The sequence below is a fragment of the Dicentrarchus labrax genome, unplaced genomic scaffold (genome assembly GCF_905237075.1).
Source record: "Dicentrarchus labrax unplaced genomic scaffold, dlabrax2021, whole genome shotgun sequence".
Classification (NCBI taxonomy): Eukaryota; Metazoa; Chordata; class Actinopteri; family Moronidae; genus Dicentrarchus; species Dicentrarchus labrax.
Window position 1 is genome coordinate 19,193,755 of NW_026136703.1, and position 21,957 is coordinate 19,215,711.

General features: G+C 40.6%; 1 protein-coding gene across 4 annotated transcripts in view; it reads left to right on the forward strand.

Moving 5' to 3' along the window:
• The first annotated feature begins 615 nt into the window (after positions 1 to 615).
• The window catches only part of mta1 (metastasis associated 1), a 42,489-nt gene continuing 21,147 nt past the window's right edge, over positions 616 to 21,957 (forward strand). For all 4 annotated transcript variants that reach the window (XM_051394015.1, XM_051394033.1, XM_051394026.1 and 1 more), the window contains exons 1-3: positions 616 to 767; positions 11,449 to 11,516; positions 14,705 to 14,798. In XM_051394015.1, coding sequence (XP_051249975.1) covers positions 740 to 767; positions 11,449 to 11,516; positions 14,705 to 14,798 — 190 coding nt within the window. In that variant the 5' untranslated portion in view covers positions 616 to 739. The remainder of the gene's footprint in view (positions 768 to 11,448; positions 11,517 to 14,704; positions 14,799 to 21,957) is intronic.

Sequence of the window (21,957 nt, forward strand, 5' to 3'; positions counted from 1 at the left end):
TAATGTTAATTCTTAGGAATGGCAAAGGCATGACATAGTTGTCCAAGTGCTATGATAAGGAATACTTTACTCAGATTGTATAATTATTATTATATTAAAGTTATCTCACCTGTCTGTGGGTTTTGATTGCAAAATGTGGGTTCTGTGGCAAATGTTTCTTATTAATAAGTGCAGCCTGAAGTCAAGCCAAAGTCAAAGTCAATTTATTTTTTGGAAATATATGCAGAGGGTAGAGTTATATGTCATTGTTTGCTTGTCAGGCTGCTTTAAAAAAAAAAAAATATATATATGAGTATCCCAACTTCTCCAGGTCATTAAGTACGCAGGTAACGTTACTTAGTAACTAAAGTAACGGTACAACCGTTGGGGCTTTGGCCGAGCCAGTGACGTCACCCGCGGGGCACAGCCACAGTGGCCACATTTTGAAAATGCTAACGGCTAACGGTAACCAAACTCCAGCTAGCAGCGTTAATTAAATGAGTATTTTATTCCCCAACTAAAATTTAATTCAATGAAATAATGCTGCCAAAGTTCCGGGGGGTTTGGAAGTAAAAAAAAAAATAAAAAAAAATAAAGTGCACTGTCTCTTTAAGGTCTCTCGGCTAGTCTGTTTCGTATTGATCAATCCACCATTTTCCAACACACAGCGGCGGCAGTGCTAACACAGCTCCGGCAACGCGAGAGAAGAGAAGAGAGCCACCCCTCTACCTGGAGAGGAAGCCAGGGACCGGGGGCAGTCATGGCAGCGAACATGTACCGGGTTGGAGGTAAGGTGGTGGTGTTGTTGGTGTAAGCGCGGGGGGCGGGGGGGAGTTAACATTTTTACGAACCTTTTCCGTAATGTTTTATTTTTTATTTTTTTTTATGGCGGACTGATTCGCCGCGGGTCTTTTTATTTTTTTTATTTTTTTAAATTGTATTTACAGAGCGTGGTCCGTCTTTTCCTTCCCTTTCTATTATTTCCCCAAAGCTAAAAGAGAGCCTTGTGCTTCACACACAGATGATGATGATGGTGACTGTGTGAAGAGGAGGATGGTGGATGAAGAGTAGTGGTTGGCTTTACTGAACCGCTGCTAGATTCCCTCGTTTCTTTTGTGTTGGTTGTAACTTACGATGATTTCTTCTTTCTCTCTCCCCCCCCTCTCCACAAACCTACCACACTGCACCTCCAAAACAACTACTTCTATACACCGATGCACCTAAATCTTAACATGCATTGTTGTTTTTCTATATATTTAGGCTAACATCGCGAACATATACTTTTAAAAAAAAAAGTTTTGCGTGCCATTCAACTACAGCCCGGCTACTCTTTCATAATGATAAGTAACATTTACTTGTGATTTACTGAGCTGCAGAAACCCTTTATTGTATTTATTTAAAGACTTGCAAGGAGGCAGTAAGTAAGATGCTTTTTTTTTTTTTTTTTAAAACTGAGAAAAGTGGAGCTAGGATGGAAAAAAAGTTAACTGCAAGAGCAAGAGATGGTGAAAATTGGAATAAAAATACAATTGCATGCTTAAAGGTGTATTTCCACCTCTTTAACCAGGGTTATTTTTTTATTTTTTTCCTAATTTACGCAGGCGACTACAGTTGATACCTAATTAACATTCCTGTTTGCCCCTCCCACTCATTTTCTGCTTATGTTGCTCTGATTCCTGTAGGAACTGGGTAAAAATAGGCACATATAAGTCACTGCAGATATACTATAGTTGAAATAAGACTGGTTGTTTTGGTTTTTTTAGGAGGTGGAGGTGACTTCTTTCCCTATGTCACTGGTATTTGAGAAAGCAGCAAACAGTGCAACAGAAAAGAATATAGGTCCACAATAATGTGCTTTATACGCAAAAAAATATGGCAGGATTTTGGCTCAGCATGACTTTTTATTAGCTCAGTCTCTTGAGATATCACTGTCAACCCTCATACAGGTTGCACCACTATAGACGGCAGGTGTAACTATCCAGAGGATCATCTCCATCAAGCACATATTTTCATTCATGCTTTGGATTGTAGTCCGACGTCCCTTCTTGTTATTGGTTGGGTAGCTGAATTGTGTTCTTCTGCTCAACTGTATACAAACATGTGCGCCAAAAGAGAGAGGGAAAGGGAAAGCGCTTTGATTTACGCTCTGAGGATATATTAACGTGATCTCTTGATTGTCTAGTGAGACAGGAATGGTGTGACTCTCCCCTGGCATGGTACCTGCGTCAAAAATAGCACGTAGTGAACGTCATAGCCCTCTTGTTCACTCAAATGAAACAAGCCCTACCTGAGTGAGAAGAGGATTATGTCTAGGAGCAGGGCAGAAAGTTAACACCTCATCAGCCAAATGTTGCTGAATTTGGTACGCGTGGTCGCTCGGTTTACGCCGAGATGCCGACCAGTTGAGCTTGTGTGTCATTAAGTCATCACTTTGCAAAACAGAAAATTATAAATTAGTGATTAACACTATTCCCCCAGCCTGTCTGACTGCCTTGTAGCTTTAAGATGGTGTATTCTGGCTCTCGTACCGTAGCAATCTGCAGTTTTAAATAGAAATTGAAGTAATGTAAATGAATTAAACTATTCACATTAATATCTAAACGACTGTTGACCTATATTCAAGCCGTCCTGTCTGTCAAAACGTCCTAGAATCACTCGTCGGCTCACAACTCGTCCTGGTCGTAGCACAATAATTGTTGCTTTAGATGACACTGATAAAAAGCACAGCGCTGCCTTCTTTGTAGGTCTGTCCAACAGATTTAATACTGTTGAACATTTTGTTACGTAACTCCCTTCCTGAGTTTTGATGTTCAAACTGTTGTTGCCATTTGTTTCAAGTCCCCAAATAGTTGATATATAGGCATTCCTTTAAAGATCGATATTAGGCCCACTGCTATTTACTCTGTACATTAATAATAATAATTTTCCACCTCAGCACTGTGATGCACATTTTTATGGGGACGTTACTAAAGCCTGAGTGACTTAAAAGCTTTACTAACTTCTATTTCTAGTAATATTTGGGATCTCTCTTGCAAAAAGTTTTCCTAAATCTATACAACTTAAGGAACTAAGTTGTTATTTTCAACTGAATTAATCATACAAGTTATTGCTCGCCCTTGCTGGGCTAAATTAAAACATGACCAGTAAGCCTAATTGTGTAATAACCTAAGCTAGTCTGAAACCACAAAGCATAAACATACCAATAAATTGTTAGTTCCACAGTCACAATGATAGTTTAGATCAAACACGAGCACAATTTAGGTCAAAAATAAGCAGAGTAATTGACTAAAGCTCCTCTTGAGACCAATTCAAACCAACATCAGAGCAAAGCAGAGCCCTTCGAAAGATGGCCGCTACTTTGCAAGACAATGCTGGATCGTCTTGGAAAAGCAATGACTTCCCTTGTGAATGAACCGCGGACAAAAGCCTGCTCTATAGGCCCTGATGTCTTTGTTTTTATCGGGCAGGCCACACGCCACTCTTCCTGCGCTTGATGTGCTTCTTCCTAGTGCTCCCCCCTCCACACACAGGAAAAGTGTTGGTGACTAAGTATAGGCTATATCATAAGTCTTATCGTCTTAATGGTGGGAAGGGAAAGGGAAGCTAGCCCAGAGCTTTTGTACACTGTAGCCACAGAAGTTTAAAAGTCTGAACCTCCAAACAAGAGTCACCGAGACTTGTTGGAGACTTATTGCTCAGGCAGAAATGACTCTCATGAGACGACGGGAACAGAAATGGTTTCATTTAAATGCATAAAGGATAGTTCTAGTAAGTCTAGTTTGAACATTCCTCCTATTCACTGGCCATTATAATATCCTTTCCTCATGCACTTCAAATGCAAGTGATTGGGGAGCAAATCTACAGTCCTCGTTCTGTGCAAAAATGTCCTAAATTTGTCTGCAGCTTTAGCGGGCTAGGCGGGCGTTCAGTTTGAATCATCCCTGTGTTAACAATACAGGGGGTTGCGTGGATGGGGGGGTGTGTTACGTAAGGGACAGGTGAGACATGAAATAGGATCCCGGATGTCCAGTTTGAATAACAAATCTGTTAATGTCTGTAAAGTTTTAAAGCTTCTCTGATGCCAAAACACGGCACAGAGGTTTATAGTATTTATAGACAGGATTCTACAACTAGAAAGTTATAACGGTGGCTATTAGTTTATCTGTGAGGTACACAGTAGGAATAAGGCAGTCTATTTGTAAAGTAATCCACCAGCAATATGTGTGTGTTTTATTGACTAACGCAGCACTTGGCTGGATGATGCCGTGTTGCACTGCGGCAAAAGTTGAGGGGTTTAACTTTTTTGTCGGACGATTTCTTTTTCTTTCTTCTTTTTTTTATGCCAGAGCCCTCTGCATTGGCATCTCCTCTACCCTGCCGGACTGCCCCCATTCAAATGAATGAGGGGGCTGTATTTGTCACACAGAGCTGCCTGAACGCAGCCTTAGTTAGACAAATCATGTGGGTATCTTTCCAAAGTTACAGACTTTTTAGGACAAAACTTCCTCTCTCTTTCCACAAACGGTGTTTCTGAGCCGAGCTGCAGCGGAGGAACAGAAACACAAAGAGGGAATTTTGTACTAAATACAATATATTTACCTGATGTGTGTACTTAAGTCTGATATTAGCTTCAGATAAACTTGTATTGATGATGTATTTTTGCACAGAACTAGATAGAGTTTGGATATCACATTAAGAAGGGATCTCTTAATTGCCATTATGAGCAAAAGGAATGATTACAGGGAGCAAAACCTGTTTCAGATTTATTCATTTGTCATATGGGCACCTGACTATTGTTTTAAGACAGACTGAAAGACAAAAAAGTTGTGAAGCTGTCCTTTAATTAAATACTTGCACTAAGGCTGTTGGAGTGCGACAACTCTTGTACAGAATGTGCTAAATGTGCTGCAGTGTTTACTAACTTTTAAGAAAGTGACAAACTTTGGTGTCAATGCCCACATTTCTTTTGGCTGACGAGGATTTTCTCCATACTGCCAGTTATGATTCAGGACTTCGCTTAAAGGTGTTGTAGTGTTTACTAATTTACAAACTGACTAACTTTAACAGTGCCCACTCTTTGTTTGGCTGGTGTTAATTTCCCACGCTGGCAGTTGCCTCTCTCGCAGGTCTGGTGGGTGTACTCGCGGAGTGAAGTTCTGAGGCTCGCTCGCTGCCATCCTGTCCAATTCAGGACGACCAGTTCAGCTGGAGAGATGTGTGACAGCTATTAAATTCATTCAGCAGAGTGTCCCCAGCATCACATTTCTTTAGAGGCCAAACTTCACATACATCCATCACACCTAACAGTATTTGCTGCAAGCTATCTGCCTCGTGGCGTCTCTGTGGCACCTCAGCTATTTGGAATTTAAAGACCTGGTCCGCCTAAAAAGCTAAAATAGTTGTTTTGAGGGGAAAAGTCTCCACACGTTCGCTGATTAATCACATGCGAATAAGGACAAGCTGCAGTGGTGGCTGTGACACAAGTGCAAGACAGATGCGAGATGGTAGTAAAGTTGCTGCCACCGTTTATGAGATCAAAATGCCTTTCTGCGTAAACATCACTCGACAGATTTACTGACATCAAGGAAAAAGGGATATTTTATGTTTTACATTCTGATGTTCATCTCCAAGGTCAGAAGAGAGTTGCAGAGCATTAAGTAAAAGACATTTATGCATTCTCTGAAATTAGATGTCCACCTTCTTCAGCCACGACTGACAAGAGGCCCTGATAGATTAGATGGATGGATGGATAGATAGTTACTTAGGTCTCACCCCGAACAGATGTGTGCAGCTGTGTCTGGGTTGATTATTCCAGTTAGATTGAAAGTGAGTGATATCAAAGTGTGAAAACGAGGTGCGAGATTGATTCAGAAGATTAAATTACCTGCCATTACCATAGAAACCTCCATCCATACTATGACAGTCTGAGCCATAATCTCTTCCACGGTTGCTGCTCACGACAACAGACACACCTCTCAGTGTGTGTGTGTGTGAGTGTGAGTGTGTGAGTAAGCATTGGATGGGGCGTGGGGGGGGTACGTGTGCATGGGCAAGCGTGGGTGGGTGTTTCACATTTACTGCGTCTCCGTCTCCCTTCTTAGCTCAAACCCAGACCTTGTCATTATTTTCATATATTATTAGTCCTACTATATTGGCACCTTTTTCATGGAATAAACTTCAGACCATACACATTCTTAGTGCTGTGAGTTGGTGCGACTCTGCTTTGCTGCTGGCATGCTGTGTACTGTGTGGCAGCAAGGGTGGGGAATACTGCTCAAATTGAGTGCCAGGGCAGGAACTGTATTCATTCTCTTATCAGGCGATCACCAAATGCTGGCAGCTATACAAGATATGATACACTGAAGCGCTGGTTCCCGACCCCTTTTTGGCTTGTAAACCTTTGTAGCCAAGCAATGCTTACTCCTGAGCCATTTTCACAGATTGCAGATGTTTAAGTTTAACACTAAGAGTGGAGTTTCCTTCTCAAATAGTTTCATTTTTCGAGTCCTTAAAGACAACTCTGCCCTATTTGTCAAAAATGCAGAGATCTTATAAAATCAGAAAGTAAGAAAAACATTTAACATAATTTTGTTGAGCATAAATGTTTTGTTAATCATCTTCTGCCCCCTAGGGGGTTCCTAGTCTGACTCACAGAAACTGGGCGGTGGATATAAAGCTGCCATTGGCTGAATATTTATTGTTTTGCAAGGGCACCATTGCCGCATTCTAGGCTTAGCACCAACCAACACAACTGTGATTGGTTTAAAGAAATACAAACAAGCCAGGGCATCTCCCCCCCCATACCAGAATGATAATGGGGTCAGCCAGACCTTTCTCCAGTGCTGGCATAGCGCTAAAACAAAGTGCGGAGATAAGCCATTACACTTTAAATTAATCTTTAGACAATTTACAGTGCAGAGACGGTAAAATGCTTCTTCCATTCAGATTCCAAACCAAACAAACATATGTGTTTGTACAGCTTCCGCTGTCTATGATGTGTTTCCTACATGTGGTACTTTGTTTATTCAAGTCTGCACAGGTGGTGGAATACTGGAATTGTGGCAGTCAGGTTTTTGAAAGCACCCACTATAATGCTAATATATCTCTTGACCATTTTTAGAATAGAGCACAACTTTATTGTCCGGGCGAAGCCTGAAAAATCACCTTTTTCAAAAAATTTTTTATCTCAACAGAAACATTTAAAACTTCACACATTCACACAGAAGAGTGCAGATTAATGCAGTTTGCTCACTGAATTTATTGCACTAGGAACAACAGATCCCTCATAGATCTTTTTGTTTGCCAGGGGTACTTTTGTAGCGTCGCTCTGAGGGGAGCGACTCAGACTCAAGTTCAGTGTCACAATGATGGACGAAGGTTTCATATGTACATCTGTTCTGTAAAGGTCATCCAGTGATTTTTGCTGTCAGCCTGCTGTTTTTGATGATCCTGGTCACCATTTTACAGACCGTTTTACAACTCAGATTGTAAATGAATAAGTTCGACAACATCATAACAAACTAGTTTAGAAACTGGATGAGTAACAATAAGTGCGTAGTTTGGATGGTAACCATGAGTAAGGTACAAGTGCGTACCATACCAGTCTTTTTTTATATGTGTGCGGTCGGAGCCAAGTTTTCCCAGTTAGTGCCGCACCTCAGTGTCCATTAATATACCTACTTTCATTGTCTCTCATGTCAGCTTTTCGCTCCCATTTCAACCGTCTTACTAACTAATTCACCCACTTAATGTTTCTTGCTAGGCTGTCTGCTAGTCTCCAGTCTCTCTATCTGTCCATGTATCTCTCTCCATCAGTTGTCTTGTGTTTTCCCTCTCTCATCATTTCGCCTGTCTATCTGTCTGTCTGTCTCTCTGGCCTGGTTTGAATCAGCCCAGCAGAATCTCTCTTTGGGGGCTCAGTAACATGTCTTGATTGGCTCACACAAAATCCAACTGCACTGTGACATCACATGCATCGGAGCCTGCTGATTGGCTGACGCTGGTAGCGGGGGATGGAGAGTGGGATGGGGGGGTTATACGCGGATTGAGGCGGCAGGAGGGCTGATGGGAAAGGGAGAGACTGAGTGACGCTGTTCAGTGCCTACAGGCCCTCTCGCTCTCTCTCTCTTTCTCTCTCTGTTGCTCTCATTTTGAGTTCCTCTCCAGCTCGCTCTCTACCAGGCTTCAGCTCCTCACATGGTGGAAACTCCAACACTCAAACAACCCACTCTTGACTGTCACTTAACCATTTTCTTCCCATATTCGCGCTTTCTTCCTGGAGGCGGCAGGAGGGGGGAAACACAAAGTGATTCCATTCCTGGCAACTTAAGTTCCCGAGCCCGGGAAAAAAGAAAAAAAAAAAGGGAAGACGAGCGAGCTGTGCCCAATATCCCACCTTCACAGTGACTCTAAATGTACGGGGAAAAATGTGGCGTCACCAACCAAAAGAAGGAAAAGTGTCTTACTGCATTCACACCCAACCCCACACCAACACTGAATGTGACCATGTGGCTATGCTTCAGTTTGAAATGGTCATGACGCATTTTGGCTCTCGATTAATGGGTCCCTCAGAGGAGGACGAACGCTGAAAGCCGCAATTAAACGTCAACATTTCTTCTCCGCGGTTTGTCATGAAGACTGGTCCCTTTTTTTTAAACGTCAAACAACTTTTTTTTTTATCAGGTTTCTTTTGAACATTGACAGTTTTATTTACCTTTTTTTTTAATGAAAAATGTTCTCTTTTAGCAGGCACAGTATATCCAGTTACAGTACATACAATCACATTAATGCTTAAACAATGAGGCCATTTGATTACCTTGAGCTTGTGGGAACAGGCACTGTTCACCTTTTTTCACATTTTATAGACTAATCAATGACTCGTATTTGAAGACATCACCTTAAACTCAGGGGAAATGGCGTTTTTTATTCAAGAATTTCAGACACCTCTCTGATTAAACAATCAATCTAAAGATAATGAGGTTAATTGATTATGGAAATAATCGTTAGCTGCAGCCCTAATTTACATATAGAAGAGCAGTACAGTATTGCTCACTGAGTTCCAGTGGGAATTAAGTTCAGGGCTTGTTGATTTCTATCTACCCATTCATTCATCAGTTAATTTTTTGATCTACAAAAGAAAGAAATAGGGGAAAAATGCACTCTGGATAATAATAATTATCATAATTAAAGTGATTTGTTCAGGCCGGAGGTGATGTCTACAAATTGCTTTTTTTTTTTCCAAAAGGAGGATATAAGATGAGGAAAAAGGAGCAATTCCTTAAAATTTTCGAACCTGGGAGCATCAGGTGCTTGGCATTTTTGCTTGAAAATAAATGATTGGCATGGTAGCCAATTAATTTTCTTGTGACAGACTTAAGTCATTAATCAAATTGGATGGCAGTCCAACTCACTTTCTGGTGGAGTCTGGTGAACAGAACTAGTCACAAAACAGTTTCTCTGACCTCTGACCTCCAGCCTGTTGCCTCCCCTGTGTTTCAGAAAAAAAAAAAGTCCAAATATCTTGTTTTCATTTTCTGTCTCAGTGCCGCTCAATTTTAAAGTCTGCCTGTTTGATATTCAGCAGCAGGACGAAGATGTCACAGTGGCAGTGGAGTCTAGTAACAAGCTGTTACAGGGTGAGGAGTAGACAGGCATGATGTGACGATCTCTCCCCGCCTCAAAGTGAAGTTGAGGAGTGAATATGTGTCTGAGGTTGCCAGAAAAAGCTGTCGTAGGAATTACACACTACATGCTTTCTGAACTACTGCTGCTCCTATCGTTAACCCACAAGAGGAAGTGTTGGGTCCTCACGTCTTTATACAGATTATCATTCGGTGGAGTTCAGTGCATACAAAACATTAGTGGTTATTACATTGAATTTACTTTATACTTTACCTTCCTACTGTCAGCTTTTAGCCACTTAAAAAACATATTTTTGCACGATATTCTGAGCTAAAAGTATGTCTTTCCATGCATTTGTGCATACAAGTAAAAAAAAATGAGCGGAAAAAGTCAACTGGACTCGATAGGTTTGAGGTAATTCAAAAAGAACAAAAACTTCTCGAGTCTAGAGCTGAAACAATTAGTCGATTAATCAATCAGTCTGTGAGCAGAAAATGAACCATATTAATAATCTTTTAATCGGTTTTTAAGGATAATGCTAACCGTTCTCTGTGTCCAGCTTCTCTTAAGTGGCTGTTTGTTGTTTTTCTCTGTTTTATCTCATTATAAACTGAATATCTGATCGAGATTGATACCAGAATTTTTTCCATTCGAGAAGCTGTAAACGGGGAATATTTGGGAGTTTTGCTTCACAACTTCACAACTATCAAAATAGCGACCAGTTCATTAATCGGTTGATTTTATATTTGTATTATTTAAGTATGTTACAATGTCTGTATTCTGGAGCTATCTATGCCAGGAAGACGAGCAGCAAAGTGTTCCAAAATACAATATACAATACGGATAGTTGTTTTAACAGTGTTCAAGTGTTTGTAGGTGGATTTTTCTTGGCAGTCATAGAAATACAAGATAGATTTGGATGTTGGTGCAGATCCTGGGTGTGCGAGCACGATGAGTACGTGCCTAAACCAGTTAGTGTGAGGACACAGGAAGGTGCAGGACATAAAAAGCAGGAGTCTGCGCGTATCACGGTACGCTCGCGGAGTTTTCCGGGTGATCTCTGGCCTAGTCGGTCAAGAAGACGGAGGGCCTAGGGGGAGTGTGGGGGATGGGAGGGGGGAGGTTCAGGGTGAAGGGAGGATAGCTCCACCTCCAGGCAACCTTCCAAGTGTGGGGTATAATCTGACAGCACTCAGCCAAGACACATGCAGGGCTAAGACCAGGCACCCTACCAAGACTGGGGCCTGTGGGGACATCCTGGTGAGAGCTAAGCCTCCAATGGGCCTGGAGCAGTGCCAGAAACCCCACACACACATACTAACACACACAAACACACACACACGTACGTTTGAATGCATCGTAAAGTCACACATGCGTGGTAAAGCTTGTGCAGTGTCTCATACACACCCACACAAACGCAGACGCACCGTGCATTCAAACAGCAAAACACATGGGTGGGTGGCGACGGGGATTGGGGGGGGGATGAATGGGGGCAATAAGACAAAGACAGCATGAGGAAATACAAGACTTCAGTCTGAATGGAGGGTTTGGAGAGCCAGGTTTGTTATGTGTGCAAGTCTATCGGTGCGTCAACGTCTCATTCAGTCAGACCTCCCAACTAAAAGCTGGATCTCCTGTGTATGAAATTAACCTAATCGAGTTAAACCAACATTTGGTTGATGTCTGTGTTGCACTTTCCTGTGAACTAATTATGCTGTCATAGCGCGGTCCAACTGGGAATCATCCTGAACGTTTGGATGACCTCACAATGCTGACTGACATTTCTCTTTGCTCTCTTCCCATTCTCCCCTTTCCCTCTTTCTCTTCCTCCTTGCTGTTCCTCTGCAGATTATGTTTATTTTGAGAACTCATCCAGTAACCCACTGCTGATCAGGAGGATAGAGGAGTTGAACAAGGTGAGTGTGAGTGTGAGTGTGCGTGTGTGTGTGTGATTGTGTGCGTGTGTGTGTAAGGTTGAATTTGTACCCTTGAATGCAGCACAGATCAGACAGCTGTACATCTGATTTCATGCCGCCGTCACAACCCTACAAACCTATTCTTTTCCAGTTTGACAGATTGAACAGATCAGTTTTTATTAGTGGCCATATATCTTAACTGCCTTATGTGGTCTCCACTGCACCTGTAAAGCATAAGAACACCTACATTTGGTTGTTAATAAAGTTTTTGTAGAATACCTTTTTAAGTGTAAAAGACGTTATAGCCCCCTTTTGGGTTCTCGTAACTCTTAAGGCTGCTTTATACTATACAACCTGGACTGTTCAATACTGTATAATACTCTTCTATATTGATGCCCAGGATCATTTGTCAGTTTACAAGTTACTTTAATGAAAGAATTTCATCAGATTCCAAATTTAGTCCAGTATAGGCCTGAAATGATTCATTGATTTGTTGATCGGCAGAATCATCGGCAACTACGTTGATAAACATTTAAATATTTTAATTAATTTTTCAAATAAAAGCACCAAATGTTCCCATGTTCCAGCTTCTGAAATGTGAGGATTTGCAGACTTCCTTTGTCGTATATGACAATCAGTGGATTTAGGCTGTTGGTCTATTTTCTGACATTTTATAGGCCAAATGATTAATTGATTAATGAAGACAGTAATCAGCAGATAAATCGATAATGACAATAATCGTTAGTGGCAGCATTACAGATTTTTAACTTAGCCCAATTTTTATTTTACTAGTTCATGTTTTAAATTGTAAATCAAGCATTAATGATTGTTGATATGTTTAAAAAAGACATAAGAATCTACCTTTACACTGATCTTTGCACTGAAAGCAGTAAACAGTATTGTGTTAAGTATGATGATAGTGTTGCTGGATGATGTCTGGTAAATCCCAGCCTGCCAATCTTGTACCTTGTTCAGGAAAAGAAGCAGAAAAAGAGGGCTGTCTCTGTAGACTAGTTACAGGTGCCCGTTGTCTGTCCCCTGTCCCAGACCTGTGCTGGATAATATGGAGGCTGTTTAATGTGATTGACACAGAGCTCAGAGTGAGCCTTCTATTCTGCCTGTCACTGTCAGTCTCTCTGCTCCTCAGGGGATCTCTGGGTTTCTCCTCCATAAGGTTGCAGATAGACATCTATAAAGTATGGAACAGCATAGGGAAAAATCTTGACAACCCACAGCAGCTCAAAACTATTGAAAAACACAGAAAATTAAGAATTTGGTTGAACTAACTGACCTGAAAGCGTTTGTCCATAATGCCAGTAGTCTTAAGTGTACAACAGTGTTGTGTCCAGATCAATGTCACAAACTTAAGAATAAAAAAAAAAACCTAAACATGCACAAATTATTTTATTTAAAGGTTAAAGGATCTTAGGCTGCAACTAATGATTATTTCATTGTCAATTACCCTTGATTATTTCTTGATTACTCTTTCGGTGTGGAAGAAAATAGTAAAAAAATGCACTGCACAATTACCCAAAGCGCAATGAGATAATGAGATTGCTGGTTTTGTCGGACACTTCAAAACTAAAGATATTACGGTTTTATTATCGTTTGAGACGAAGAAAAGCAGAAAATCAATTAATTACTGTTTAATTGACTATGCGTTATTCTTTTAGAGCTCATATAAATGAAGTGTGACACTAACAAAAACATAAAAATCAGCCAGGGAAATTCTTGTAGAAAATGTATCAACTTTCAGGATGTTTGAACTAAACTGTGACGTGTCCCTGTGATCACACAACATATGTCTTTTTTTGTCATCTCCCTTCTTATATCTGTTTTGTTCTGTTATGTTCTGCTTTAATTGGGTTGCAGTTTTAACTGGCATGCACACATAAATATTTATGAATTTAAAACAGATATACTGAAAGGAATTATACTCTTAATTCTCCTTTTACTTTGTCAGTTTGATTTGTGGTTTTACTGATATGTCACACAAAAAGGCGTGATTATTAACTTACTTAAAATGTAATCGAAGCAGCCTAAGTAGTGCATGTTTAAATTGTACCTTGATGCATCATGATCTTAGATAGACCTTTTCTTTGTTTACACTCACACTCATGCCATAATACTGACTGGTCAGTTCCTTTCCTATTATTCTCCCTCATGATTTGCTTCACTTGGCCTGTAGTTAGATTTACAGTTTTAAATTGTATGCAAGGAAATGCTTAAGAGAATATTACTTAATTGTACATCTCTAGATTAACTGCCTGTACTTACCTAATAAATGTGTCGGCCAACAAAAGATCAAAAGTTGTGAACACAGTCAGCGTTTCATTTAAAACTTCCTTTATTAGTAGAGAAAAAAAGTGTTTTACTTTGCAATCAGATGAGGAAATTATGTTTTTTATTGTTACTGTAGTGTTTGTCAAACACAGAAATGTGGGAAATTGGATTTTAATTATTTCACGATTGGAGAAGTAGAAAGTTCTGCGGTGCTTAGTGTCTATACAATGTAAAGAAATATGACATGTTGACTGCTTATTCTCCATCTCTCCATCCATTTTCCCCTCACATTACACCTCGCTTGGAGGAGTCATGAGAGAGTTCCTAATCCAATATGCTTGGCCTATAATAACATACAAATGTGATTGCCAAAGATATGTAACACTTTCACCGTATCACAGCTCATCAATATTGCAGTTTATACTACTATATTATTCCATTTTCTTTTATGTGTAGAGCGTAAAAAAAAAGAAGTAAAAAGCTACTAATCAATTTCTAAATTGGCCCTAGACCTCAAGTGGTAGTTTTCTTTTTTCTTTTTTCAGGTGGCATTCAATAAAACACTGTCATGCAGCTCCTTAATTTAAAAACAGGGTAACATCACCATGCTGGTGTAGTTTTACCAGGAAGAAATTAATACTAGGGCTGCACAGGCAACCCCCAAATACGCCAAACTGTCCTGAAAACTGCAACACTTAATGTGATTTTTGGAGAATTGATGTAGTCTCACACTGCGTTTTCAGCCATCGTTAAGAACTAGCCTCATCTATGGGTCTTTCATCTGTGTGTGTGTGTGTGTGTGTGTGTGTGTGTGTGTGTTTGTGCACGTGCGCGTGTATGTGCGGGGTGCTCTGTGTGCGGCACCACTTGTTGCCGTGGTAACGCCGATTGTCTCTGGTTTGCAGACAGCCAATGGGAACGTGGAGGCCAAAGTGGTGTGTTTTTACCGGCGCAGGGACATCTCCAGCACACTCATCGCCCTGGCAGACAAACATGCAAGTGAGTGACTGACCGTAACCCAGCCAGCAAACACCAGGCATCAAAAAGCACCACAACCGGGATTTAAAACTGTTCTTTTTGGCAACCCTCTGCAGTTGTTTTTCCACTGCAAAGTTGTAGTGCCTTCGCATCCAGTCAAACTAAATTTCCCTGAAATGGAAAATACTACTCTATTTGTTATTTGGCTTGATTTTTAAGGCTCGTTTGCGCACCAGATTTTTATCAAGGGATGATACAAAATTTAATTCAGTTTGTGCACTGTTGCCAAGCTGAGAGAAGTGGTCCAGACTGCAGCCCCTCCTCTGATAGGCCTGATTGCGGACAGCATTCGATCTGTTGGGTGTATCAATATGACGACACCTGTGTGTAGGGGGGGTGTGTTCATGTGCGTGTGTGTGCCTTCCCAGTTTAAGCGTGGGTGTGTAGCGTGTACTTGAATGTGGTGTTGTTCTACAGAGCTTGGAGCATATTCTGCAGTATCTGGAACAGCTGGCAGACTTTGAATGGGCTCTAGCTAAAGCCGTATTCCGTGGCCTTTTTTAATGTTCTGGATACCAGCGTGTTTTTCATAGAGAAGGATATTCAAACAATGAATTCAAATATGATGCTTGGAAGAAAAGAAAGGGGAAATATAGAAGGACTGAGACGGTCAGTTTAAGATGGTTAGTGGTAAGAAATTCGGATGTAAGAAAAGTGAGCCGCTTAAAGGCCAGAGCTCACCTCCCCGCCGGTCCTGGTTGCCTGAATTCAAAGAATAAAAAAGCAGAGGGATACAGGATTTATCACCACTTCAGGCTATTTGCTTTTTTTGATGTTTTTCATGACATGATATCACCTCTTTTGACGCTGTAAAAAAATGTCTATTTCACTGACTTCTCTGTTCTTATCATCTTATATTTATACTCTAACGTGTTACAGTTTGTTAGTTGCCTAGATTGTAAACTCTGTCTGCAAGCCAACCTTTCCTTAGAGGAGGATATAGATTTTAAATAAATGTATTTGAATTGCATTTATAGAAAATAAGAATGACTATCATTTGGAAGAAGACCTGACTATGGGCAACTGATAGTTACCCATCTTCAGTGTAATCTTAGTGGGAAAATACTACCACCCACTACCCACATGCTGGCAGATTTTGTTGCAGTCATTAGTCATCTTTACCAGCCACATTATAAATGTCTTTTTAATTATCTTGAAATGCAAAAAGGAAGAGTAGAACAAAGATGGCAACATCAACAAATGAATTCTTTCAGAGTCTCTTGTGATGCTCCATGATTTCCGCCCTTTGACAAAAACTCACATGGGACTAAAAAAAAAAGAGGATTTTTTTTTTAATATATAGTATTTATTTTATAGTCTTTATTTGTGGATTTGGGCATAGGCCTCATAGAAGAAGGCTAGACATGATGCATCATATAGCATATATCGTAACAACACTGACTTTGGGACAGTCTTTCATCTTTATGATGTTGCACTCAGTTGTACACACACAAAGGGAGAGGAAAGCTGTGTAGAAAATGTTGGAAAAGAAGTTTAAACCCTTCATTACTTTCTTATTCACACCCGACCTATATCTCTGTGAAGTGGGAATGCTTGTCTGGACTGTCTGTTTTGGAAAGTTTCAAAGATTGTCGGACGCAGCCTTCCTCAATTTTGATGGTGATGAAGATGTATGGGTAGGAGATTTCAGACGCTGTTTGATAATCACTCACATTTCATTTGAAGTACGCTGAGCCGCACTGATATGATTCTGTGATTTCTACTTCGTTACACAGTGAAATAGATCAGAGGTGTAAGATTTAAAAAAAAAAAGAAGAAGCCAGGGCTGTGGTGTAAAATCATTAATATGGGAACACAGTGAAGCTGAGAAGACTCTTAAATATGGTAGGATAGTGTCCATTGCAAAACTGGACTGAGATTTCAGTTTGTGGTCAAAGTATGTAGGCTTAAAATATACTGTTGTTGGTGTCCAGTGCTGTCTGGCCTCCTGTTTGTGCATCAAGTAGACCCACTCTGACTCCGACATTTAGGAGGATCCATTGGCAGAAATGGAAGATGTTATTTATAGGTTTGTTTGAATTAGTGTATGATCCCCTGAAATTAAGGATTGTTATGTTTTTGTTACCTTAGAATGAGCCTTTTATATCTACAGAGGGAGCAGGTCCTCTTCTATGGAGGCCGCCATGTTGAACCACAACTTTTCTACAGTTTTGCACGTTTTGCGACCACCGTAGTTTCTTCCGCACACTTGGAAGGCGAGCGGTATTCTGTTGGTTGAAATCAGCAACTTCCTCCCAAGATGCCACTAAATTTAAAACACTGGTCCTTTTTAAAATAAACGTTAAACACACACACAAACTTAAAGGCGTAAAAGTTTGAGTTAACTCACTCCACCATTCATACTAGAAGTGCTGTCATACTAACAGTAGAAACACTGCCATCCTGTAGTCAAGGCTAGAAAAAAAAAAAAAAACAACCACTAGACTTTGACTGGGTGTGGCAGGCTTAATGTTGGCTCTTGGGGTGTGAAAGTGTGTGTATATATATGTGTGTGTGTGTGTGTGTGTGTGTGTGTGTGTGTGTGTGTGTGTGTGTGCGTGTGCGAGAGAGAGCTACCAAGTGTCCTGTTTGACTGAGTGCACATGTGTTTGTGTGTGAGGTCTAGGGGTGTATCCGTGGCAGGAGGGGATTGTTTGTTCTGTCGGACCACACAGCACCAGTTTGTCAGTGTGTGTCCATTTTAACAAAGTCTGTGATTATTTCAGAGCAGCGTTTGTGTGCGTTCAGACATTCGCTGCTTCTTTCCCACACAGTACTTTATTCTGCCGAAGATGTGCACTTCGCGTGTGTCTGCTAATGGAATGATGTTCTCAACCAGAATATAGAAAGAAAACAGATATTTGTGTATTTTGTTATGGTTTTGGTGTATTTATTTATTTTTTCTTGTTGCATGCTGAGCGTTAAGTAAACATTAATATTTAACTTATAATCAAGGTTTTTAACCACCGACCATGTTTTGTCGGTTAAACACAAGCAGATACAACAAACCCAGCATCATATGATTGTATTGGCACGCTGATGGACGAAGTAGGGCATTGTTTTTGGAGTGGAATAATGTTTGTATGGGCTGTTCCTATATAGGCCTCTTGGTTTTGGCTGTGCTCTGCCAGCTACAGTTTGGGTAAAGGGCTTCCAGACTTTTGCAATATGTAAAAAATGCATGGCAGGAATGGCTGTGCACCACATGGGTGTGGGCTGTATCCTGTCTGCGTTTCTCTAGCTGCGGCCTCAGTGCATGTGCCTTTCTCTCTTATGTGTGTGTGTGTGTATGTATGCTTGTGGGGGTTCACAGGTTCTTATATATGCATGATGGACTTGAGTTTTTAGAGCTCTGGGCCTTGTCACTGGAATTACTGAAGGGGTGCATTTAATTCAGTTTTGCTATGGACCAGTGGAGAATTGTGTGTCTGTGCGTGTGCGTGTGCGTGTGCGCCTGTGTGTCTTTTAATGTGTGTCTGCTGTGAGTCATTGATCAAATATTTTGCTTGCAGAGATCCTGAGAAACTCCCTGAATGGGGCCTCCAACTCCGGCATTAGCCCCTCCCATGTGAGTGAAGGGGCCTCCTGAGTGGTCAGCTTCTGTGGCAGACTTGGCATTTTACCTCCGTGGCCCCTCCCGTCAGACATTTGAATTTGCCATGACTCAAACTTTTTCTATTTTTGAGATGTGGCTCCTAGCTCCCATAAACAATAGACAACAATGTTTCCAGTGAACTGATGCTCATGTGTAGAACCAGTGCGTATGAAGTCAAGCTGGTCCTGAGCTAAGTACAATATATAATAGCCACTAGTTTCTTTTTGCCTGGGCTCCAGAGTGGGTCATAAACCTGTCACATCTCTTTTTTTTTGGGGGGGGGGATGCTTTTATTACGATTCTATAAGTGAATTCATTTGCAGGATGGTCGTCTGCCAGTAGTAGGGCCATGTGGCACCACTTGAGCTTCACAATCACACATATTTGACGAGAGCGATGATATGTTATAATGCGACTAGGTCCTACAGTGAGAGGAGGACTTTCTCATTTGCATCCCTGCCTGCAGAGCTTTATGAACTGCGGCCTTATCAGCTTTAATGATTACAACACAAAGTGAAGGCAGCAGCCCCTCGCCTCGTGTCAACATAGCCGTTGTTCCTGTTATGGAGCACGCAGAGATTGTTGTTGGCAAACAGTAAGCAGCTTATTAATCTTATTTGTTTTAATATTATGAAGATGTAATTACTTGTACTGTTTGTCAGGGAGGAAAAGGGTAAATTATACTTTTTGTGCTCTGCATTTGTTGTTTGCAAACAAAAAGAAATTAAGCTTAACCACTCTGATTTGCAAAAATACAGTTATTGGGGAGGTGTTTGCCTTTCTGCTGCGAATTTAAACTTTAAATTAACTGTTTTTGAAGACGTTTAAATGCACTAAAGTAACAAGGTTAGTGGGCGAAAGTCAGGAAATCAGAACACGTTTACATGAACTGCAACTGTTACACCCCTATTTAATTACAGTTGGCCGCTAATCAGATTCTTCAGTCACCCTCAACCACCACATCGTTGAACCAAGGTTTCCACTGGCATATATTAAGCATATTAGCCATATGCAGTCTAACAAACTCTGTCCTGCTCTTTGTCATTCACATGCACTCTTGTAAAACCCCTCTTTGAAACTAGGTTGCAAGTTAAGCATGTACACGGCCGAACTCCTAATCCTTCACCTAATTACAGACTTTTTGTTCCTTGTTTACATAACATTGAAGAAATTTGACTCTGGTTACACTGGGAATCCCTGTGATTTTTTTTACACGGCAAACTCAGTTTACACACGCCATGAGAAGAACTAGTCAGCTTGTGAAAAAACAGCTGTGTAATGTCGTATGTTTCTCTGGAGGAAGCTTTGTTATGTCTGGGAAAATATCCTTTTGTGATGTCAACAAAGTAATTCCGTGTGGGATCGGAGGCGCCGCGTTTTTTTAATGGAAAGCCTGAGTTTATAAGTGGGGGTGTGGAGTTTTGAAAGATGTAGGCATTTACCAGCCAGATGTATTTCAGTCGTGCCATGAGATGTATAGGATTCAGATTTTTGGGAGTTTGAGGTGCATCAATTTTGACAATTTTAGAAAAAATGTCTCTTCAGTACTCTTACACATGTAAACACACCGTTCAGAAGAGAGAATTCAAACACTATGCACCTATTCACATGGTGCTTCTTCATCTCACATGAACCTTATAATCTCAAACAATGTGATTCTGACTTAACTGTAGGAATGTGAAGCTATATGACAGGAAGTTGAGATACAAATATGTGAAGATTTGAATCAGTGTGATGAAAACTGAATCGTGAGATCACTCATGGTATCAAGGCACAAAGGCATCTAGAAATATGCATCGTTTTGCACAGTTCATACTCTACCTCAGAAATAAAAAAGGAGTCTATAATTTGATTTAAAAAATATAAGAGGAGCTATGTTTTGTAGATTTATATCTGCAAAAACAGCCATAATTTGTCTTTAAGCTCATGTTGTTAAAAGAAATTGTGAGAAAATCATATCGTGAACGCAGTACCATGAATTATATTTAATTGTGAGCTTAATGTATTGTTACATATCCCACTTAACTGTTCAGCTAAGTGTTTAAATTTCCAGATCTGTTCACTCGAAAAGGGCCAGTTTACCTACCGTCACTCTCTTATTGTGACACTTTCCTTTACAGAGCTACACCTCTAGGAATTAGGTGTTGTCAGCTTCTTGACTTGAAGTCTTATTGTAAGCACAATACAACAGCCCACTCAGCTTACGACTACATTGTCTTGTTGTTTAGTTTTCTACTGACTATGCTGTTCTTGTTCTTACTCTTGTTTGGAATGCACTGTGAATGAAAAATGTCCACTATGCACCCGCGTTCGATGGAATGACTTTATAATTGAAATACTTTTTTTTTTTTAAAGCACATGTCCTTGACTGGGCATACATTGTCTGGTCTGCCTAGCCTGATCTGAAGACACAATCTGAATCACTTCATTTAATATTTGAGAGTCAGAGATGGGCAGTATTGACAAAACCGTTATCTCAATATTGCCTATGTGGTGATGTTTTGTTGGTATTTTCATACATTTAATTTTTTTCGTAGAAGTTGGTTATTTTGTCACTGAGAAGAAAAAAGTCTTAGTAATAGACAAGACAGTTAGGTGACGTCAGAAAATTGTATCACTTCAGTGTAATGCAGGCTTTAAGACAATATTTAACTTGTGTCACAATAACTATACTTCCACATTATATCTTCTCACAACACAGTATTGATTTTTTTTTATTGATAGATCTCACCGCTTTTGTAACGATTGAGAATAAACTGTTATTTCCCTTTCTGACGGATGATTTTTGAGTTGAAGAGTCTGTAGCGGTCTGCTGTCTCCACAAACACACACTGTATCATAGAGGAGTAGTCAGTTTGTTAAGGTAATAACAGTCTGCTGTGCTCTCCTCACCTCCTCTTCTCGCCCTCAGGCCGGCTCTTTTCTCTCCTTTCTCTCTCCCCTCGCGGTCTCTCGGCCCAGTAAGGCGACCCATTCATCAATAATTGATAATTGGCTGGGACAGGTGAGATGGAGAGGCAATTTGTAGAGAGTATGGTGTGGGTTCACTGCCAGGAGATTGGCTCGGAGGAGGAGAGGAGAAGGACTGAGGTTGGGGAGTTGAGTTGCTACACTGGGACGTGAAGCCAGGGGCCAGTTGGAAGGGCCAGCCAACTGATGTACCACTACATAACCCTGTGTGTGTGTGTGTGTGTGTGTGTGTGTGTGTGTGTGTGTGTGTGTGTGTGTGTGTGTGTGTGTGTGTGTGTGTGTGTGTGTGTGTGTGTGTGTGTGTGTGTGTGCAATTGTGCATAGAGTAACACACCCACATACCGAGAATCAGAAGTGAGGTCAGTTTTATTTATATAACACAAAAATCATAGATCACAGTTTTGCCTCAAAGGGCTTTACAGTCTTTACAAGATACAGCGTTCTTTAGACGCACTCACAGAAAACTTTATCAGGAAAATAAGAGGAGAAAACAGAACAGACAGATATGCAATGTATGTGGTATATACAGAGTTTTTTTAGCCTCCAAAAGAATAG